The sequence below is a fragment of the Lasioglossum baleicum genome, chromosome 9 (genome assembly GCF_051020765.1).
Source record: "Lasioglossum baleicum chromosome 9, iyLasBale1, whole genome shotgun sequence".
NCBI classification, from domain to species: domain Eukaryota; kingdom Metazoa; phylum Arthropoda; class Insecta; order Hymenoptera; family Halictidae; genus Lasioglossum; species Lasioglossum baleicum.
In genome coordinates this window covers 15,275,468-15,298,319 of record NC_134937.1, presented here as the reverse complement: position 1 = coordinate 15,298,319, position 22,852 = coordinate 15,275,468, and the positions used below count along the sequence as shown (strand labels likewise).

The following is a 22,852-nucleotide window of genomic DNA, read 5'->3' as shown; positions in this document are numbered from 1 at the left end:
CAACGAAATTGAACACAGGTTTTCAGACCGTCTACCCGGATCTATCAGCCGTTAGTCAAGAACGTACGACGTTCACATCTTACGCATATAAGAGACCAGCTGTCTTCTCTGCGAGTCAGAAATGCCGACAGACAATGATGGAACACAGCCATCTTTCTTCCGAACAGGCGTTTTACATATTTCGTCGAGAGCATTCAAGGCTTTGAATCTAACTTGAATATAGAGGACCTGTGCTCGGTAGATCGTGCAAGACATAAACAGTAGAAAATTGATGAACGACGTATCGTTCGTTTCAATAGTTTTTTCGCGAATAAAGCATGATGTAGACGCGCAAGCATCCGCTGTCTAGTTGTAACTTCATACGAGGATTGCAATATACCTTGACCAATTAACGTCTAGTTCTATTGATAACATTCCACGTTGAAGTATCAGCTGCTTTTCTTAAGCCTCCAACCCGAGAGAGAATTAATTAATGATTTATATTTTCTTTTATGGCACTGAAAATGTGTTTCTCGCAACTTTCAGTGACCTGCGGTTCAACAACATCGCCGAGCTCCGTCCAGGCACCTTCCGCGGCCTGCCAGAGCTGCACACGCTCCTGCTGAACGACAATCGCATCAGGCACCTCTCGCCAAAAACCTTCGAAGGCGTACCCAAGCTGAGGTTCCTCTATCTCTACAAGAACCACCTGGAGCGGATATCGCCGGACGCGTTCGCCGGTCTACCGAAACTGGAGCAACTGTATCTGCACTACAACCACCTGAGAGATATCGAGAAGGGCACGTTCAATGATCTACCGGCTCTGGAACGGCTGTTCCTTCACAGCAACATGCTCCATCATCTGCCCGCCGACGCGTTTCATAACGTCGGACCGATGACGCGACTACGTCTGGACAGAAACGCGTTGGTCTGCGACTGCGATCTTGTCTGGCTGGTGCAACGACTTCAGCACAAACCCTCGGAGATGGCAGCGGTGTGCCAGTCGCCGGTCGAGATGAAGGGCCGTTCACTGACGGCGATGTCGCCAGACGATTTTCATTGCAGTTGAGTAATGCGCGCTTTCCTACATAAACATCGGACGCGGCCGCGTTTCGCGAGCTAGGGTCCATAACTTTTATGAAGACTCGCTGACTGATTGATACGAACCGGGACGACAATAGCGTCATCCAGTCTGAATGTATATCCGACATGGCACTCGAGGAATTTGACGGGGTCTGTGCGATAGGGTAGGGCTCGACTACAAGTCCTGACTTCGAAATCTTCGTTCATTTCTCCAACCGTCACCCTTTGAAGTGAGGACTTCTGGTCCCGCGCCACCCTATATCGCGTTCTAGGTTAGGTCTTGTCGCTACTAGAGATGTGTATATAAATACACATGGTACGTGAACCGTGTAGTAATGTGCCGAACGGATCCGTATTCACGGATCCTTAAATTCGTACTACACGGTTCACGTACCACGTGTACACGTGTATTTTAGTACACGTGAAAAACCGCGCTCTCTAGCAGCTACCTAGGCTTCGATTCTTGAGCCATTTCGTGTTCTGTAACTAGTTTATGCGAATAGTCTGTCCAACGAGACGAGTCGGTTGAGTACCAGCGTGCGTCCTTTGCTAACTATACGTGGCCATGAGTGGCCATGTTTAGCTTTACTGCTTCGTCTCGTTGGACAGATTATAATGAAACCGCTACGGAAGAGTTAACCCTAAAGAGCAATAAGGTCCCCGAAATGACCGACGTCCTCTTTTTTCAGCCAAGCCGCGCATCATGAGCGGCCCGGAAGACGTTGAGGTGCGGCTGGGTGGTACGATCACGTTCAGCTGCGACGTGATAGGCGATCCTACGCCGGAGATCAAATGGATGCGTGACTCGAACGAGGTGGCGATCGATGGAGATCGTTGCGTGATCAAGGACGACGGGACCCTGGTGATATCGGACGTGACTGAGCAGGACACCGGAGAGTACGAGTGCGTGGCTACGAGCGAGATGGGTCTGACGAAGTCGCGAAAGGCCAGAGCTGTAATCACCGTGTCGCCGTCGTTGAGGTTCACGCAGCTGCCGGAGTCGCAGACAGTCTCGATCGGCACGGATGTCTCTTTCACCTGCAAGGTGGAGGGTCTTCCCACGCCCAGGGTTCAATGGTGGCGGAACGGTCAGCAGCTGAACGTGGGTGGCCGTGTCGCGATCGAGGACAACGGAGACGTGTTGCGCATACTTGCCGCGAAAGAATCCGACGCGGCCAGGTACATTAGCGCCAACGTGTTTTAAGGGGATTAGACTTTGAGGGGGTAGAAGGGTATGCGCCTTCTCAAAAGCGGTAGATAAAGGATCTATCTAGGCCGCAATCGCCCTCAAAAGTCCTATTTTTACGTTTACGAGGCGTAATTTGCATTATTTGGCAGCATATGTATAGCTGTCGCAGCTTTATGAAAATAGCTACACACGCAGCTTTATGCTTCCGAATAATGCAAATTATTCCTCGTGAACGTAAAAATTAGACTTTTGAGAGTGATCTTTTGTCTAGCGCCTTTGACTACTGAAAACACCCTTGCATTCCTGGAAACGAGAGTCTCTATCCTCTTAACACTAAACCTACCAACACCGGTCAAAATGACTAGTCCAGGTTTTTTATTTTACAATTAGAAAAATAATAATACTGATTTCATAAGAAACGATTGCATAATCTTTAGAGTAGTGCACATAATACACTAGGAGCCGCACAAAGTCTAAATAAAATCAATCTTGTCATTTTTATAAGGGAGTATGTACCAGTTACTTTTAAGGCTCGGTAGGTTTAGTGTTAAGGAAAATGGAGGTTCGATGCCGAGGTGATCCTGCGAAAGATTTATGACAGGTCTTAAATGAGTCTTATCGTAAATGGAAATGTCGTCGAATCGAGTCACTATCACCGATAGTGAACGCACTGGGTCATCCAGCTCGGCACAGAGATGTTTACGAGAGAGTGGCGGGTAGACGGCAGATTATATGCATTTGTGACATTATAATGTTCTCATTAACCCACGAGACAAAACTAACAGGTACGTCTGTCGCGCGAAGAACGCCAACGGGTATGCAGAAACCAGCGCCGATTTGAGGGTGCTTGACTCAGCCTACGGTCCTCCTAGGCTAACCTACGAGCCGCAGGACATGGAGGCAGAACCCGGCGCCATTATAGAAGTCCCGTGCAGGGTCGAAGGTGTACCGAAACCGGTGATACTCTGGAAGAAAGATGGAACCGCCATCGAAGGGAAAAGGATGCGGATCTCTCGCGCTGGGAGCTTGTACCTTTACAATGTCACCTCGGCGGACACTGGCAGGTGAATTATCTGATTACCTTCATTTCTAGCAGTTAACCCCTTGGATCCTGAATGTTTGACATTCTACAAACAAAAATTGAGAGAGAGTTTGGATGCTGGCAGCTTGGAGAGTTGCTTGCTACTGCAACCCAGTACATACTGTCTTCTAACTGATGTATTTATTGATGTTAGAGCCATCTTGTTGAGACTACTACTTGTTGAAAAGAATCTCGAACACTTGTATGTAGCTACACGAAGAATTGAATGCATCATTACACGTGTATTAACCCTTTGCGCTCCTTTGTCGAGTGTGACTCGACATCAGAGAAAGAAAAATGTAAATGAAACGGGTTTTTATATATGTATGTATTTGGTTCTTCCTTTATTTGTTTACTTTCTTATTTCTTAGTTAAAAACAAATATAAGTTCCATAAATATAAATTACAACAAAGTTTGATAGCTATATTTAATATAATTAGTAAACAAAATTGTTTAAAATAAATGGCAGTCAAGGAACTGTCCTTTGAAGTAAATCTCAAATAAAACACTTAAAGTAGTAGGGAGTTATCATCAATAAAATTAAAAAATAATTCAGACTACAAAGGGTTAAGAACACGGATACTTAATTCGCGAATACACGGTTCACGGTCAAACCCTTTATAACAATGGAATGTCCGGCTTTATTTATCTCGTCCCAGACATCAAAAGCTCCATCCAAAAGACGTCCACCACTAATTTGTAGAAACTTTTGCACTTAGATACGAGTGTTCAGCAGTGAACGAATATGGTCGCGCCACAGCCCAAGCCCTGGTCCGCGTTCGCCAGCCGGAGACTTCGGATGTTCTGGTGATAAGAGCGTTCAAAGACGCCAAGGAGGAGATCGATCGTGCGATTAATAACACGCTGACAAGCCTCTTCAGCGGCAATGAATCCGGCCGTGTAAATCCATTTCGGTTGGCGCGATTTCCAGATGCAGTTGGTCGCGCTGCAGCCAGACCAGCTGAAATCTTTGAGCGTACGCTGGTCAATATCAGACGCATGATCGACTCAGGTATCAGCGCGAATACGACCAAGGAATACAAATACGAGGAATTCTTGACACCCGAACAGGTTCTATATCTTCTCCATAGTTCTCAATTATCTCCTCCTGTTCTTCAAATTTCATTTCTGTTATTTTCCCACCTCAGGTGAGAGAAATCGAAAGACTGTCCGACTGCACAGGTCACAGGCGTCGGCGGAATTGCACGAACATGTGCTTCCACAACAGGTACCGCAGCATAGACGGTAGCTGCAACAACATGCGGTATCCTACTTGGGGCTCGTCGTACACAGGTTTCCACAGAGTTCTGCAACCGATTTACGAGAACGGTTTCTCGACGCCGGTTGGTTGGGAGAGAGGTCGTCGTTACTATGGGTATCCAAAGCCTGCAGCGAGACTCATTTCGACCACGCTGGTGACGACGCACAATGTTACCTCTGACGAGAGGATCACGCACATGGTGATGCAGTGGGGCCAGTTCTTGGACCACGACTTGGACCACTCGCTGCCATCGGTCTCTAGCGAGTCCTGGGACGGCATCGACTGCAAAAAGTCCTGCGACAATGCTGCGCCTTGCTTCCCTATGGAGGTTCCACCGGGCGATCCTCGTATAAACAATAGGAGATGCATTGACTTTATCAGGACCAGCGCAGTTTGCGGTTCAGGAATGACGAGTATACTGTGGGGCAGCTTCTCTCCCAGAGAACAGTTGAACCAACTCACGAGCTACCTGGACGCGTCCCAGGTGTACGGTTACGACGACGACTTGGCTAGAGATCTGCGAGACTCCACCACAGATCACGGTCTGCTCCGTGAAGGCCCTACCTTCCCTGGTCACAAACCCCTCCTACCATACGCCTCCGGTCAATTTGTCGATTGCAGGAGGAATCCTCTTGAAAGTTCGATCAATTGCTTCGTAGCAGGGGATATCCGAGCGAACGAACAGGTGGGTCTGCTTGCTATGCACACGATCTGGCTGAGGGAGCATAATCGCATCGCTCGAAAGCTTCGGGAAATGAACCCACACTGGAACGGGGAGAAGCTGTACCAAGAAGCCAGGAAGATCGTCGGTGCTGAGATGCAGCACATCACCTATCAACAATGGATGCCTCACGTCTTCGGCGGTACGGCTGATGAGCTCATCGGCTCTTATCGCGGCTACGACTCCAACTTAGACGCGAGTGTGTCCAATGTATTCGCCACTGCGGCTCTAAGATTCGGCCATACCCTCATTCAACCACGACTGGAACGTTTGAACGAAAACTTCCAGTCGATTCCTCAAGGACCTCTTCTTCTACGAGACGCGTTCTTCGCGCCGTGGAGACTGGTGGAGGAGGGAGGTGTCGATCCTTTGATGAGAGGAATGTTCGCCACCGCTTCCAAGTTGAAGCTACCCGAGGAGAACTTGAATTCGGAATTGACGGAGCAACTGTTCCGCACAGCGCATGCTGTCGCGCTGGATCTTGCTGCGATGAACATCCAACGTGGCAGGGATCATGCTCTCCCGGGATACTTGGAATGGAGGCGATTCTGCAATCTGTCCTACGTGGAGACTTTCGAGGATCTGGCTGGTGAAATACGCAGCAACAAAGTTAGACAGAAATTGCGAGAACTGTACGGTCATCCTGGAAACATAGACGTTTGGGTTGGCGGTGTCCTGGAAGACCAACTGCCTAACGCTAAAGTGGGACCACTGTTCCAATGTCTGCTACTGGAACAGTTCAAACGTACCAGAAACGGCGACAGATTCTGGTACGAAAGCCCGACTGTCTTCAAGCCGGAACAACTGGCGCAGATTAAACAGACCAGTCTGGCCAGGATCCTGTGCGACAATGGCGATAATATCAACCGAATACAACCCAACGTGTTCCTCCTGCCAGAGGCTGACAATAAATTCGTCACCTGCGACGAGATACCGTACATAGACCTAAGAATCTGGTCCGATTGTTGCGACGGATGCGAAGATCATAGCAACACGATCTCGCGTTTCCGGCGCAGCGCGGCCAAATACTTACCTACGCAAAATAATTTAGCGAACGATCTGACCAAGCGTGATGCTGATGAGAGAATCGAGTATTTAGAACAGACGATCGAGGAGACTGAACGGGAATCTAGAAAACTTAATGTACTAGCCGAGTCTCTTTCTCATAAGATAGAAGACTTGAGATCGCTCCTAGAGGATGTGAAGAAACTGAAATAAAATGATAGACAAATTGCCATTGTCTTTGTAGATCATGACTCTTATCAATTAGTATTCACTTAACTAGATGCGCTTGTATTTTATTAACTCTACACATTTGTTAATGTACATACACTGTGAATTATAGAATCTGCACCGTGATACAAAGATTGATTCTTTGTCGTCCTTTACACTCTTTTCGTTTACCATTTATATGATTTTAGAAGATCATAAAGAAATAGAATTTCCTATAATTCTATTTTTACAGATAGTGTGTCGGATAACAAGGACCAGTTTTGGACCACAAAGAATTATACGTCGCTTTGATAATATTATTCGGGCACGTTTCAGCATCAATTTAGGTAAAATTATTTATACGAACACTGTTGTTATCGCAACACAAACCTTCGATATACAATTTAAATTCTAGATTGTAGACAACGCATATATGAATGGAGCTTTTAACTTCTACTAGGTTTTAATCGTTCTTTTTTTTAAATATAATTATATTGCAGTACATTTCAGTAGTGATGAAAAGTATCTAGGCATTAAAAGTGTCTCTTTTATACAAACATATCACTGAAACTTCATGCGTTATGCGGGTTGATTGTTTATATATTAAAAAAAATTATTTAATACATTCTGTGCTCAGCAGCGAATATTGAAATATCTTCTCCAGAGATTGCTAACACGTGTGTTGCTTACATATGTACAAATTTGACATTATTCATTTCTATGTCACCAGCAATTGCATTTTTCATAATCTTGTGCCATTAAACATTGTAGAATGTATTATAATGATTTATAATATATATTTTATATAGTAAAAGAAATGTTTTAGTCCATAATGTGTTCGTTTAATATCAAGTACAAGAGAATACTATATGATATTGTATACACACATTTTATTACAGTCTTCATACAAAATATATATACATATACAATATAAAATATTCCATGATATTTAAATGTTACACATACTATCACTCAGCCTACAATATTCAGTACACTGACCAGTAGCAGTATGTACCATAATATACTTCTACCTTTCTTGTATATTTCAACTTCCAATAAATTTTGTGTGTCGCCCATGAGCGATAATATCCTTCCCATCATTCTTGGTAACATCTATGGAAAGAAAAGCTAATCTTTTTCCAGCACGTACAGTTTTAGCATCTACAATAACTGTGTCACCAGGTAGCCCAGGTTTCATAAACCTATAAATAAATTATTAACAGGCATAAAATTATATTTGGATATATTCTCGGACACTCTTAAAACTTGTTTAATATTGAACCATACGATTTGAATTTTTTGAGAAGCTATTTTATTTTCAATATAGGCCCACATAAGAAAGTTGTAAAATGCAACTTTTAGTATATTCTCTACAATTCTGACGAATTGCAATTCTTGAAAAAATTTCCTTTCACATTATGTAGTGAACTAATCACTCTAACTTCTTAAAAACGTTCATATCGTATACTCCAATATTAAAAAAGTTATTGGTTTTTTCAGAGCTTCTCAATATTAGTGGGAGTTACTGTATAATCAAATGTACATACGTAACATGAAGGTCTACCGAAACTCCTGGTGAACATTCTTTGTAGGTCATCAAAGCATAAGTGGATACACAATCAATAACTGTACTCGTGAAACCTCCATGCATAGAACCACCCATATTCAAGTGTTCTTCAGAGACGACAAATTTTGCCTTACAATTACCATCTCCTGCTGAGAGTATTTCGAGCTGTTTCAAAAATATAATAAGATTATATAATATAATTTAGGAATAAAAACTGTAAATCTTCTCAATGGATTCAGATATATCAACGTTCACTATGAAATTATAAAATATATCATGAGCTTACCTTTTTCATAGATTGTCCAAAGCCGGATGAGTTACTTACTTTACTTAAAACTGTTTTAATCAATTCAATACTACGACTCATAATTGCAATTATATATAGATCTTACACTTTTTTGTTCAATAAGTATTTGGCCGCAGAAGTTTGAATTTTTTCACATATCTTTTACTTACTAACAGAGAGTATATTTACTAATATTGCTAGGTCATCAGCTTCTCATTAAACTCTACTATGGATGACGAACGTAACCTATAAATAGAATACATTTCAACACACTGCGAAATTGTTACTATTAGTTCATAAATTAAACAACACAGTTACATAACGATTCTGGTAATGTTATTATGCAATAATGTCAACGAAATCTAAATTACACATTCATCGTGTTTTTGAAATAAATAAATAAATAGTATCATCAATAGATAGCGGATCTTTATGCAAAATAAAAAATTTCTATTTAAATACCTGAATTGCAACAAACTGGAGCGGAACAGAAATTTATGTTCATTATGTTTAATGAGTTGAAACTAATATAACGGTAATTTTAAATTTTTCTAATATTATTACTAGATTCTGGATGTTTATGCAAAATAAAAAAGTTTGTGCATGAATTGCAAGACACAGGAGCTATTTAAATTTAAATCTATTTATATCCTTCATTAATAATTTTAATGTGGTGAAAACAATATATTAATATTTTTAAAGTTTCTTAATATTTTCACTGTTTTAAATCGCACTCGCTCATTTTTGTTATAAATGCATAAAATCCGGAGTCTATTTAATCATCAGTTGTTACGTTCATTTATGAAAGCACATGTTCCATCAAATGAAGCAAGTATATGTGAATTAATACAACTAAATTTAAGGAATAACAAAACTGTATTTTCTCGTGCTGATTCACAATATTTTTTATTAAAATCATTTCATAAATAATTATAATTTATTATATTTTATAGAGAGTTAAAATTTCTAATATCTAAAATTTATATATGATTAACGAATGGGTAATCCTTGATTGTTTAACAAATGATCTTTGGGATTATTCAGGTACTTAGGTCCATCACCAACTTGTGTATAAATAATATATTTAAAACATCCTCGTTCATGTTTTTGAATATTCATTTTGTTTAACAAATCCTGAAACAAATTAAGAAATAAGTTCACTTAGATATCATTATTTTAGTGTACAAAAAGCATGGGTGTTACTAGGTAGCTGTCAAGTAGGCCTGGCCCCATCATATAGTGTGTCATAAACTCTGTCCACTTGAATATCTTGGTTATTTCAAACAATACGAGAAAATGTTACGTACAGAAGTTGTAGGATTTAAGAAACTACATAATATGATATAAATGGTATTCTTGCAAAAGTGAAGGCATACAGAAGATATATGTAGAGGTCACCTTTGCTTTTTTAAATGGAATGTCCAATTTTCTATGCTCCATTTCGATAGATTGACGTAGTCTGTCCTAATATTGTCTTAAAACTTAGCATTGCTGAGATATTTGACTGTTTCCATTCTGCTCAATATGTCAAATGTAAACATTTTTAATTTAAAGTTAATTTTAAACAAGTTTTAGGACAAATGCATCTTAATACTTTTATATTCAGAATACAAATGGACAGAGTTCGTGAGGCACACTGTATATATGGTATAAAGTATATACAGGTGCCTGACGGGGAGCATTGTGAGCAAAAATCAGGAGACCTGCCCCCCCCCTGACAAAGATTCTAATCACACTAATGATAAAAAGCATAAAAAAATGAATAATTTACTTGTGAAGGTTTAACTGTTTCAATAGGCAATCCTTTCCTATATTCAACTAAATTATCTTGCAGCGGAGGAAAAAAATAATCTATTACACCCATAACTTCTGGAACATCTTTTTCTAGCAGATACAAAGTAGCATTTGGTCCTGCATCATATGTGTATGCAACCTAAAACAAAATAAATTTTGTCACAGGTTCTGAGACTTTTCAGTAGAAACACTCTCTAGTACTAATGTTACCTTTGTATCATTAGCAGCATTGTTATAAGAATGAATTAAATCAATAACTGCATGCGAAGTATTATTCAAATAGACACATGGTGGATATGTATCTAAGACCGCTGCATGCATACTATTCGAATCCTTCATAGTAAGTTCAGCAAAAGTTTTAAAATCCTTTTCAATTAGCGCCTGTTGCATTTTATTTGCTGCTGCTGGAACAATGTGCTTCACTCTGTATTTCAATAGCTCTGATGTTTCCATGCCTCGTTTCATCCCAACTGCGCTAGAGACTTTCTTCTGTGTGTCATGCACCTACAGTATAACATATACAATCTTGAATATCTGAATTTGAAATAATTAGATATAAATAACATTTAACTTGTTGTTTCACTTACAACTAATATTAATACCCTCATTTCTGGCCAGTAAGAAGCAGGCACAATTTGCTTCGCTATACTATCAGTTCCTTTCGGATCAGAACCCATGTGCCATCTTACAAAGCCTCCTAAAACGCTACGACACGCTGATCCCGAGCCAACACGAGCTATTGAGCTAATGTCACCCTAAAATATACCATTTTATATATTTATTTTACTTTGTAATATTTTATATTCATTCGATAATACCTCTACTTCGTATAGCTTAGCCAGGGCTGTTACCAAACAAGCATAACCCGCTGCACTGGATGCTAAACCAGCTGCAGTTGGAAAATTATTCTTTGAGCAAATATGAATTTTCCATTTTCCTAATGTGTTGGAAGATCCTGCACGTTTTCTAACTAAAACAATATGTAATGTCATTTACGAAATTTTCAAAAATCTCAATATATCATTAATTAATTACATTCTGCTAAACAGTTTTGTAATCTGGGATTTCTGATGTCTTCTTCTCTAAAAAAAATGTAAAATTAAAATATAATATAATTTATATTCATAAGTAATAAGTAGACTGCGGATCTTTATGCATTTATAACAAAATTGAGTAGCTGAAATTCAAAGTTGTAGTTGTATATATATAATTTCTCATCTATTAAAATTCTCAAGGGAAGAAATAACATTCTGTGTTTGGTTTCTATTTCTTGCAATTGATGCAGACAATTTTTATTTGTTTCAGATCTACAAAGGCTACTACCACTGAAAGCAAGATTTTATTTGATTACACTTCCTTCAAATTCGTCTACAAAAATTGCAAATTGCATAAACATCCGCAGTTTACTATATAATAAGTATTGAAACTCACTTTCCATTTAGCCATATACAGTCTTCTTTGAAATGTGGACTGGCCATTACAGTGGTCTTTGCACATAGCTGGAAAAAAAATAAATTTTATTGATATCTGGTATGTTTTTGATAATAAAATTGCGTATATACCTGATCTGTATCTAGGGTGGCACTTATAGAATCATTTGCTGGTAGTATCAATGTTTCATCTCTTTTGCCCCCTGGAAGCAATGAATTGTAAATTTCAAGCCACACATTTTCCTATCTGTGATCCTATTTGAATAATAATGCTTAAAAGTATCTATTTAAATTACAAGAGGCCGCGCACATAAAATCGCGTATAGTACGCTGAGAGCTCACAAGAAAGTCTCCGGGGGGGCACAGAGGCAAGAGGGGTCTATCGTTTTGCATAGTAGTAGTAGTGTGTGTGACCGCTTCGGCCAATGGAAGGTCGCGCTCCTTCCAAGCTAACCAATCGGGCGCGCATTCTTGCCTACGTCACCGCATTCCTGCCAGGGACCTTCTTGTGAGCTCTCAGTAAATATATGTATATTATTCCGAACGCAAAGTGGCCGATAATAAAACGTGATTTTTTTTAAACCTTGAAGTTCACAGTGGCGTTTGTTCGATAGAAAAATATTTTTAAACAGATTCGATTTAAAATTTTTAGCTTGGACACGTTATCTGTTCGATAGAGAAATATTTAAAAGAAAACAAAATTTTTTTATTCCAACGTGGCGCGCATTCGAAAATCCGAATTGTAATTGATAATTATTATGCATTTAATTATTATTGTAGCGAAATAAACGAAAAGGAAGCTGTATTATAATTCTAATATTCCAGTTTAATTACTGTTAGATATAAAATTGAAATGCTAGAGAAAAATTTGTTTAATAAATTCTTGCCGCATACACTACGAAGAAATAAATTTTGTAATACATGTAATTACCTTGCAGTGATTATAAAAAGTTGAAAGAGGAATACTTACAATATTTTATTACAGCAATATTAACAGGTGCAATACAGGTAACGGTACTCATGATCCAAAGTTCCACTTAGCTCTCTCCACCGATAAACGTCTACTATACAACGGAACAACGCGTTCCTATGTGACGCGCACCGTTTATATTCATACGAGCATTAAGTATATGTTAACTAGACTACATACTAGACCGTCATTTTCGTAAGCAAACTCTACTTCACTTATATTTCATACAAATTTGAATATCACACACAAATATTGTGTGGAGATGACAAGAAGGTCCTTGGCAGGAATGCGGTGACGTAGCAAGAATACGCGGCTGATTGGTTAGTTTGGAAGGAGCTCGCCTTCTATTGGCCGAAGCGGACACACACACACACTACTACTACTATGCAGAAGAATAGGCCCCTCTTCCCTCTGTACCGTCCCGGGGATCATCTTCAATCATCTTGTCCCTAATCAACCAGGCCAGCGCAGCGCTTCGATTGAGTCTAACGCATGCGCGAGAAAACAGTAACGTATGTACTATTGGGTAACAGAGCGGCCAGAGCCCTGAGGCATTATATTGGCGGGAATATACCAAAATAATCTTACCGGACAAAAAGACTCCAGGACGTGTCCTACATCATATCACCGTGATTCCCCTCATCTGATAGCACTGATACTACGGTACCACGATTCTGGCATCGGTGGTCCTGGCCGGATTTGGGTTGCAAGCATTGTACGGACCGCGTCACCTTCGAACCAGAGCCGTTAGCTGTTGTTGGTTCCTGTTTTTCGCTTTGAAAGGATCAGAGCTTTCTGCCTGATTCGCCTTGGATCCCCCGTGGATCGGAGATACTTGTACTCCGACTCATGTTGTTGTAAGTTGCTAGAAGGAATATTGTGTTCGTTTTGACTCCCCTTCCGAGTCTCTTGTGCAGAAACCTCCTCGTGGTGAGACCTGAGCAATCGATATTCTCCACAATTTGCACACACACACACACACAAGATGCTATTAATTAATAAATTATTATAATTTACTATAATTACTGTAGTTTATAAATTGTAGTACCTTACCAGAAGTGGATAATGTTCCAAAAGAGAGTGTTCCAAAAAGACCGTATGCTTATGTAAGCTGATTTGTTTAGGAAAGGTAGGCTATACTGCTATAAATACAAAAGAAACACAAACTAAGGTTTAAAAAATGTATATTTACGCCCTGCTAGTTACAGTCACTACTATCATTTTTGCTAGTTCCTTCTTGTACAATGATATTTCTAAATTCTTGTGGTATACTTTCTTTTTTATACAAACGGCACTCTAAAACTTTGATTCTTACTACACTGCACACACCAAACGTCTCTAAACTGCTGTAAACTGAATTCACAAACTAACTTCACCCAAGCCGAGCCATCCATAGGCGGAAAAGTGGGGGAAGCTATGGCGATGGCGAGGGCGAGGGCGAGGGTGAGGGCGGAAGGGTAAGGAGTAAGGAGCCTGGCGGGACTCGCAGATGGCAACTCTGGTCAAACATTTAGAAAATAGCATATTATGTTTTAATTACTCGCATGTAGCATTTACGACCTCAAAACTATGAATGTAGTGTTTCAAGCATAAACAAAGCTGTCGACTAGCAAATATTTTGCATTAAAGTGGTTATTAAATTCAATAAAAATTTATTTATGTTCGAGTCATATGAAGTTCCATGTAAACAGTTATGTAGAAAGTGGAGTGCGAGTAATTGAAGGTTACTACTAAAACTTAATATTTTGCAATTATCGAATTTATAAAGATTCTTCCATTGGAAATGATTATTCAAGACTCTATATTTAAGCACACATTATACTAAAAATCGCAGAAAATCAAAATAACTTCGACTGTGTAATTTTTATTTGGCAACGTGCAGTAGCCGTTTTTATTGCTCAGTAGGTTTAGCGTTAACCCTTAACACTCGAATGGTGACTCTGAGGCGCAACTAAAATCGGAGTATCGTTATTCTAAATATTGTTTACATCGTTAAATGTGTCGATATCTAATCAATTATTACACATTTAGGTAACGTATGCGGTATTATACCAATTTCGCATCCATAAAATTTGAAAGATCACAGGGAATGGAAATAATCTAGGTCGGAAGAAATGTTTAATTTTCGAGTGTAATAAATGTGTATGTATGTTATTAATTTCCTTTAAACCGAGATGAAATTCTATTTTGGTTTCGTTAATGTATAGTTATTGGGGAACATGTAGGCATACAATAGATACAAATTTTCTCCTTTTTTAGGAAAGTACAAACTACAAAGGAAGTTCTAATCACTGAAACCGTAAAATAAATCGTAGAGCAAGGGATTAAAACGGCTCCGAGTGCAAAAGGCTTTATGTTTAATCTCCACTTTTGCAGTCATTTGAAAAACAAATCGAACTTGGGGTCCGCGGAGGTTTCGCTACGCGTGTAATATATTTTTCGAGTAAGGAGCCTGGCGGGACTCGCAGATGGCAACTCTGGTCCAATCGGCCTTGCATCCGCACCAATCCGCACCCACGCCACTGCATTCTTGACAGGGACCATTTTCACATCTCACCACTGTACACGTTCAATTTTGTAATTTTTTTGGTAAAAAGTAAAGAATATTAGTTAGAACAGTTAATGTGTTCTTATTTCCGCATGCTGTACACTTGTCCACTGTAAATAAATATTCAATAGTAAAATTAGTTCAACATCTTCGAAAATTTTGGATAAAGAAAAATTTCAAATTAGACAAAAATTAAGTTTCCTATTAGGAGAATCTTCGTTCTCGAAATTTTTCGAGCGTCTGACTTGTCGTTGACTTGTACTACTGAATTTCGGATTTTCGCCCATTTTCGACCGTCTGGCTTGACATTGAGTTGCTCTTAATTTTCGAAATTTTTCGGTCGTCTGACTTGTCGTTGACTTATACTACTGAATTTCGTGCCACCTCCTTCGATATCATGTTCTCCTAATACAAAGTCCAATTTTCGAAAAATTTTCGCCTGTCTGGCTTGTCGTTAAGTTGTACCACTGATTTTTCGAAAATTTTCGGTCGTCTGACTTGTCGTTGACTTATACTACTGAATTTCGTGCCACTTCCTTCGATATCATATTCTCCTAATACAAAGTTCAATTTTCGAGGAAATTTCTCGAAAATTGTCAAAATATTAGGAGAACATGATAGCGAAGGAAGTGGCACGAAATTCAGTGGTACAACTCAATGAAAAGGGAGTCAGAACGAATGCAATATTCCTTCTGGCTCCTTTTCTTACAACGACGGACTTATACTAAATTACGCAGGTATGTCGAGTAATTATCGCGGAGCAAAAGGTGTGAATCGGAGAGGAAGTCTCCGATCCACGGGGGACTAAAGGCGAATCAGGCAGAAGGCTCTGATTCTTCCAAAATGAGAAACAAGAGCGAACCAGTGCAGAAGGCTCTTTCTCCGCCAACTACCTGCCACCAGGCAATGCAAAGCGTTGAGGTGCACCCGGGTAGAATGACAAATAGAGACTCCTAAGTCGTCTATTTGGACTACTGTGCGTCCCGTCAATTATACCGGTACATTCCTGCCGATATAGCTGCCTCAGGGCTCTGCTACATCATCGCCTCATCATAGATACGTTACTGTTTTTGGACGCGCATGCGCGAGAAAAGGTGACCCCGCTGGCATCACTGCACGGAAACCCTTTTGGGCGTGAGCACTCTTTGTTCCTGTGTGTCTGCTTCTATTAGTTTCACTTAAAAAATTACTTCTATACTATCACATATGCAATAGAGTATTCTTATACAGTTCCTAGAATTTTTGTATGTATATTTTCATAGATATCGAAGAATTAAAGTAACCAAATTCAAATATTACCATCATAGAGTGTAAGTTCAATACGCTTGCGCACTGGCAAAAGCGGTAAAATTTCAGCTTTGTGATAGCCCTCTATGTTGGCAGCTAAAATCAATAGGAGTCTCTAGTATTATCGACGAGTTTATCGACAGTGTTGATCGTGTTTCCAGCAGATGTCGTTGGTGTAACATCGAATTCCCGCTCGACGCTCGTTGCGATCACACATACCAGCGAGATTTCAGTGTGATGCCGGTTCTGTGGACGGTGGGGGTGATTTGCACGGTCCCCGGAGGGCTGTATGTACCACGGTCGTGCATGGCGTGCACGGTGCTTCTCTGAAGCGCGCGTTCCTTCCTCGCGGTCGCACGGCAGGGACAACGTAGAAAAGATCCGCTCGGTAAAACGATGCTTCGGTCGCGGGATAGCGTTTACGGACTACTGAAACCGTAGAAACAAGAAGGATCTCTTCGTGGAACAACACCAAGGGAAAGGAACATGGTGTGCTCGTGGTGTCGCGGTTGTTCATTGTTAAAAAACGATACGCGAAGTTAGTGTGGCACGGTTCGGAGAGATCAGTGGAACGAACACAAGGCACTTAGCATCCCTTCTTCATTGGTAGCCTCGCGCGTGCTTGGCATCGAGGGACTATATCGTTCCCTTTCTCCGGAGTTGGGTTAACGCGCGCGGCTAGAACTGACCCGCGAAAAAAATAAAAAAGAGAACGAAGAGGACCAAAGGGAGCCGAGAGAGATAAAGGGAAGAGAGACCGACGGAGCCGGTCGCACGTATGCTCGCGGAGATCAAGTGGTCGGCTGCTGTCGAATAATCTCGCGACGTAAAGGTGCCTCCTGTGGGACGTCTGGTGGGTTACGGTGACCGAGTCACTCTGTCATCTGTTTCCGAGAAGGGGGAGAGAGAGAGCGAGGGAGGGAGATAGAAAGAGAAAGAGAGAAAGAGAGAGGTCGCCGGGCTACGTGTGTAGAGAGTGTATAGGTCGCGCTATGGCGCGTCAGTGTGGTTGGTCCTTCACCAACGGCGGAACCTGAATGTGTGCATATTTCTCCTGGCTGACTGGCCTGCCTTCCACCGTTAAGCTGCGTTCACAAAGGGAGCCGATTTTCGGGCAAGGACCGCGGCTTAGTCGCTGTTGCCAGGAACACGAATCGAACCGGTTAATGAGGACCGTTCGGCTTCGATCGTCCAATCGGCTTGTAGGTGAGATCTCTTATCGACCGATGATCGCATTCGCGAGATGTCCTCCGGACCTCATCTTCCCTAACAAAATCTTGAAAGAAAATGCTATACATAGAGTCACTCATATTCGGATATGTACTTTTAAAACGAGCAGAACTTTCATAATAGCTGACCAAACGAGTTGGATGATTTTGAGATGTTAGAACAATCAGTTTACTGTATACGAAGAGAAAAAAATTTTGAAAAAATTGCAACCGGTCCGGATAGTTCAGAAAATTTTCAAGGTTGCTTTTCTCATTTTTATAAAGGCTTGTATTGACAATTTAGGAAGTGTACATTTGGTAAATATGTGTCAGTCGTATACATTCTGAACATTTCACCGGAATCGACTGATGAGCAGTCGAGATTAGATTTATTGGAGTAACAAAAAACGTGAAAATTGCGATTTTCACCATTTTTAACGGTTTTGTAGCTTATTGCAACGTTGACCGGTATTGCTGAAATTTTCAAAATGTGTAGTTTCAAAATTTTCAAAAGTTGTGAAAAACAAATTTTAGTATTTTCTCCGCAATTCTCAGACCAATAGCAATTTCTTGAAAAATTCTTTCTCGGTTCAGGAGGTAAACTTAATTGTCAACTTCTCACTTCTAACTTATTAATATTTCTCTGTTTGCTTTAACACCACATCTCAAGGGTTTAATGGTTATTGAATCAAATAATTGCACGAGACAAGTGTAACGTCTTTCTACATATATTATTGTTCAGCATTATTTCAATAAACGACTCGACTAAACATGTGAAATTTAAAGAAATCTTATTATAATGTTGAATTAAAATAATAGGCAAAATTGTTCGTACATATCAAATTTAACGTCATATTATTGCGTCAATGCATTAGTCCATAAATACAGATAACTGTGATTAAGTCAAAGCTATTAACGATTTTATAATTGACTGATTGGAACTTTCTACTTTGTTCATCAATGAAAAACAGATATTAAATATAAATGCACTTTATTGGTCTATTGAAGATCTTCAATATACATATACAACAATAGTTGATGCGTCAATTGGGTAATCGTTCGAGCGATGAAAACCGATTCAACGTGTTTTACGACAAATATAAAGTCGTAGTGTTAGAGAGCATGTGTCGTTACAAAAACGTCACGTTCTATTTAAAAAAAAAAGTGTCTATGTTGACCTTGACACTCCAAATGTTACATATTTATAAGAATGTCTAATACCTGGCGCAATATATCTCAGAGATCGTTTGTTGTACTATCAGTTTATTTTTTTCGAGGGCAATACTTTGTTCAAAATGACCGGTATCAGACCATTTATTAAATCTCGCGTAGTCAGCTGTAGATTTTTCATTTTTCGGACCCGCTAAGAAAACAAACCAAGATGAAAAATTTGATTCGAAAATGTGTTCACAATTCTGTATATGTAATGTGAATTGTGTTCTCAGCGAGGAATATATTTATATAATAACAAGATGTTTCTCTTAACAAAGATCAATAGTTCTGAATTTCTCAATAAATTGTTCTGAAGCATTTCATTCATAATTCAATAGATTTTTAGAATTAATACGCGTTGTAGCAACTCATGTGAAGTTATTATTTAAAAGAAAATTATTGACCTTCTTGTACATACAGCTCAGTCATTAAAAAAATCTATTAATAGACTAAAAGTATAGTGTGAAGGCTTGAATACGGGTATTAGTTGACTCAAACAGTATAAAGTTAACACATTTTTTAATTATCGAAATTATAAAGATGCTTCCATTAGAAATTATTCAATTAATTTCTTTATCCAAGCACGTATTATTATCAAAATCTAAATAAGTTTAGTCTTGTAATTTTTATTAAATGATATGTGTATATCCAACACATTGTTAGTGTTAAATATAGTAAAGTGATCCGTGTGTACTTACTCTAGAATGTTAATTATCATGCCTATCGGTATTTTGTTTAGTGGACAGAATCTCGTCTATTATCGAGAAAATCGGGAGAACTTCAACTTCAACTTCATTTTGCACGGTCGGATCGTTCGCTCTGAATAATTTAGGGCGAGCTAAGGACGCCTATGGTTTTCTGTTGCCATAGGCGATGGAAGCCTCGGCTTCACCTAGAAACATTTCCCGCTCGTTTTCCACGCAACGACTCACGTGTGGCTCTCGTTTTCTTCCTGGCAGTTTTGTTTTCGACGGCGGCCTGTTGCTCGTTTTACCCTTGCACGGTGCAGCGTGAATCATAAATACCCGATAGATTTCGCACTGAAATTAACGACTCGTGCGAAAGTAGCGAGACACATGCTCACAGCCCGTAAAACGCGTTCGATAGCACGTGGGACGCTGAACGAGGTCCTTCACTTTGACTCAGTTTCCGATGGGTCTCCCCGTCGGACCGAGAGACCAACCATATTTATAAACAGCTCGCCATCGCATAGTGGGGTATTTGGCCCGAAAAGTCGGAAAAAAGTCGACTTCAAAATTTTGCGCGAAGTACAATTTTTGCTGTCCGACATAGTTAAAGGTCTGAAGAATAAGGTTTCAGTATTGTTTTCTTGATTTATATCTTGATCTTTGCGATCTTAACACTAGATTTACGGGACTCGTCAAAATGACGGGATCTAATAGTCTTAATTTGCGATTTTTAAGTAAAGTATGTTTATAAGATAATGTGAAATAGTTATTTCGCCGTAACCTAATGTTAAACAGCCTCTGAAACAGCGTTCATCCATTAGCGATTTCAAGTGTTTTAAGGAAATTGTGTAAATTCTTACATTGAAGAAGCTTTTCAAGTAGGTATACGGAGCACATTCGCACAGATTTCATTTCGTTATTATCTAGATTAGTATAGTTATTAATATTTGAACATAATCAATGACAAAACTTTATTGACGATTTCGTTTGTACTAATGAGTAATATCCGGTGCTCTTTCTGGTATCATTACATTCATACAAAAGGAATTTATCTCGAGAGATTTGTACAGATTGAAGTTTTATAACTAATTTGTAAAATATATAATCACTTATTATAAAGTTTCATGATCTACGTCTACATATTCAGTATTAAAATAATAAACTACATCATTTCAACATAATTTACGTGCAAAAATAATTTTATTCAGCTTCTCGGTGGAAGCACTCCATTATCACAATTTTTCAAGGGTTTCCGATAATCCGAGGAAAAAAATGTTTCCAACAAAAGTTGAACAGTATTTAACCATCTATAAACTTCTATACATGAAATTTTGAAAAAAGGATTTTTTGTCGGCAAAAAATAAATATCATTTTGTTTTTTATAATGTTAAAATGCATTTGTGATTTCATAATGCTTTAGCGAAACAAACGGCCTGACATATTATGACCTTGAGGCCGTTTTTCCGACTGTTCGGGCTAAACACCCCACCCACTGCGCATCGACTGTAAAACATGTATCAAAAATTGACCACCTCCGCGTTCGAAATGATTCCGCATGAATTATCACCTTTCTATTTAATAAATTCCTTTCACGTCGTTCTCGAGATTAATTCCGCCGTTCATTGTGCGTTCAGGGAAATTTTCGTTGTAGCTACACTCGAGAATTAAAATACTCCTTGTTACGGATTCACCTAGCATATCCTCATTGTATTGTAATTCTGAATGTGTGTGGCGCGATACAATCTAGGCCGGTATTGTTTAATAACGCCGTAAAACTTTCAATCCCCGGTTTCGTATTACCATAATCTCTCACCCCATTGTGGGTAAGCGAATGTTTTATGGCGACTGCGACTACACGAATCCCAATAAATTCGTAACGCAACGCGGTTTAATCAAATTGGTACTTCAGTACCAAACTGAACAAAATATTTGACGCTCGTGACTTGTAATTGCATGTGGGTACACGGTAATTACCACTGGAATTGTTAAACGAATAATGGGGTTAATGTAGTCAGAATTCCTAAAAATAAATTGCTTAACAATAAATATATGCTAACAACTTATTACATATTCGAGCGAGTACAATGATGATTCTATCAAAACATTTAGAAAATAGCATATTATGTTTTAATTACTCGCATGTAGCATTTACGACCTCAAAACTATGAATGTAGTGTTTCAAGCATAAACAAAGCTGTCGACTAGCAAATATTTTGTATTAAAGTGGTTATTAAATTCAATAAAAATTTATTTATGTTCGAGTCATATGAAGTTCCATGTAAACAGTTATGTAGAAAGTGGAGTGCGAGTAATTGAAGGTTAATACGAAAACTTAATATTTTGCAATTATCGAATTTATAAAGATTCTTCCATTGGAAATGATTATTCAAGACTCTATATTTAAGCACACATTATACTAAAAATCGCAGAAAATCAAAATAACTTCGACTGTGTAATTTTTATTTGGCAACGTGCAGTAGCCGTTTTTATTGCTCGGTAGGTTTAGCGTTAACCCTTAGCACTCGAATGGTGACTCTGAGGCGCAACTAAAATCGGAGTATCGTTATTCTAAATATTGTTTACATCGTTAAATGTGTCGATATCTAATCAATTATTACACATTTAGGTATCGTATGCGGTATTATACCAATTTCGCATCCATAAAATTTGAAAGATCACAGGGAATGGAAATAATCTAGGTCGGAAGAAATGTTTAATTTTCGAGTCTAATAAATGTGTATGTATGTTATTAATTTCCTTTAAACCGAGATGAAATTCTATTTTGGTTTCGTTAATGTATAGTTATTGGGGAACATGTAGGCATACAATAGATACAAATTTTCTCCTTTTTTAGGAACGTACAAACTACAAAGGAAGTTCTAATCACTGAAACCGTAAAATAAATCGTAGAGCAAGGGATTAAAACGGCTCCGAGTGCAAAAGGCTTTATGTTTAATCTCCACTTTTGCAGTCATTTGAAAAACAAATCGAACTTGGGGTCCGCGGAGGTTTCGCTACGCGTGTAATATATTTTTCGTGGTGAATGCGGTCGCAGGAAGTCGACGCATTGAAATGCGGCGTTATGCGAGCGTTCGCCATTTTGGAAATCTAATTCGAATCGTACTGAATCGGATTGTCCGCGTCTGAAAAACTTGGTATTATACGGGAGATCGCGTTTAAAGCACGTTCTTTCTCCGGGGTTCTATTCACGATGGATGTCGCATTGCAAACGGATCAGACGGACGTCGGAATAAGTATGCGGCGCGCGTTCATCGTTCCTATAGTATAGTTGTTGCCGCGATAGCTGGTCGCGGTTGTCGCTGCAGCTAGAGGC

General features: G+C 39.4%; 4 protein-coding genes across 5 annotated transcripts in view; 2 read left to right on the top strand and 2 right to left on the bottom strand.

Moving 5' to 3' along the window:
* The window catches only part of Pxn (Peroxidasin), a 33,418-nt gene extending 16,271 nt beyond the window's left edge, over nucleotides 1-17,147 (top strand). Inside the window, exons 2-8 of the mRNA XM_076430917.1 lie at nucleotides 526-1,043; nucleotides 1,752-2,241; nucleotides 3,037-3,315; nucleotides 4,053-4,404; nucleotides 4,482-8,915; nucleotides 11,480-14,716; nucleotides 14,834-17,147. Of these exons, the coding sequence (XP_076287032.1) occupies nucleotides 526-1,043; nucleotides 1,752-2,241; nucleotides 3,037-3,315; nucleotides 4,053-4,404; nucleotides 4,482-6,533 (3,691 nt within the window). The 3' untranslated portion in view covers nucleotides 6,534-8,915; nucleotides 11,480-14,716; nucleotides 14,834-17,147. The remainder of the gene's footprint in view (nucleotides 1-525; nucleotides 1,044-1,751; nucleotides 2,242-3,036; nucleotides 3,316-4,052; nucleotides 4,405-4,481; nucleotides 8,916-11,479; nucleotides 14,717-14,833) is intronic.
* On the bottom strand, nucleotides 5,472-8,524 carry LOC143212301 (acyl-coenzyme A thioesterase 13). The gene is made up of 3 exons (XM_076430936.1): nucleotides 8,381-8,524; nucleotides 8,075-8,259; nucleotides 5,472-7,729 (listed from the first exon to the last, which is right to left on the bottom strand). Exons 1-3 carry the CDS (start codon nucleotides 8,459-8,461, stop codon nucleotides 7,573-7,575), a joined length of 423 nt encoding a protein of 140 aa, XP_076287051.1. The 5' UTR covers nucleotides 8,462-8,524; the 3' UTR covers nucleotides 5,472-7,572.
* Mvd (mevalonate diphosphate decarboxylase) lies at nucleotides 9,241-13,969 on the bottom strand. The gene is made up of 10 exons (XM_076430935.1): nucleotides 13,163-13,969; nucleotides 12,575-13,059; nucleotides 11,737-11,807; nucleotides 11,606-11,673; nucleotides 11,210-11,256; nucleotides 10,993-11,144; nucleotides 10,762-10,929; nucleotides 10,385-10,678; nucleotides 10,152-10,313; nucleotides 9,241-9,514 (listed from the first exon to the last, which is right to left on the bottom strand). Exons 2-10 carry the CDS (start codon nucleotides 12,624-12,626, stop codon nucleotides 9,371-9,373), a joined length of 1,158 nt encoding a protein of 385 aa, XP_076287050.1. The 5' UTR covers nucleotides 12,627-13,059; nucleotides 13,163-13,969; the 3' UTR covers nucleotides 9,241-9,370.
* Nucleotides 17,148-17,469: 322 nt separating the features above from the next.
* Nucleotides 17,470-22,852, top strand: part of LOC143212298 (carboxyl-terminal PDZ ligand of neuronal nitric oxide synthase protein) — a 63,588-nt gene continuing 58,205 nt past the window's right edge. Inside the window, exon 1 of one of the 2 annotated variants that reach the window (XM_076430921.1) lies at nucleotides 17,470-17,611. The gene's annotated coding sequence lies outside the window, so the exon portion shown is untranslated. Of the gene's footprint in view, nucleotides 17,616-22,852 lie in introns of both variants that reach the window. The other variant, XM_076430920.1, reaches the window with a different exon arrangement.

Coding starts and splice junctions, on each gene's coding strand:
- LOC143212301 (XM_076430936.1), bottom strand. CDS start 8,461: ATGAGTCGTAGTATTGAATTGATTAAAACAGTTTTAAGTAAAGTAAGT. Junction 8,260..8,380: donor TTGGACAATCTATGAAAAAG/GTAAGCTCATGA, acceptor TTTTTGAAACAG/CTCGAAATACTCTCAGCAGG. Junction 7,730..8,074: donor TCGGTAGACCTTCATGTTAC/GTATGTACATTT, acceptor ATTTATTTATAG/GTTTATGAAACCTGGGCTAC.
- Mvd (XM_076430935.1), bottom strand. CDS start 12,626: ATGAGTACCGTTACCTGTATTGCACCTGTTAATATTGCTGTAATAAAA. Junction 11,145..11,209: donor ACAAAACTGTTTAGCAGAAT/GTAATTAATTAA, acceptor ATATTGTTTTAG/TTAGAAAACGTGCAGGATCT. Junction 9,515..10,151: donor AAACAGTTAAACCTTCACAA/GTAAATTATTCA, acceptor AATTTGTTTCAG/GATTTGTTAAACAAAATGAA.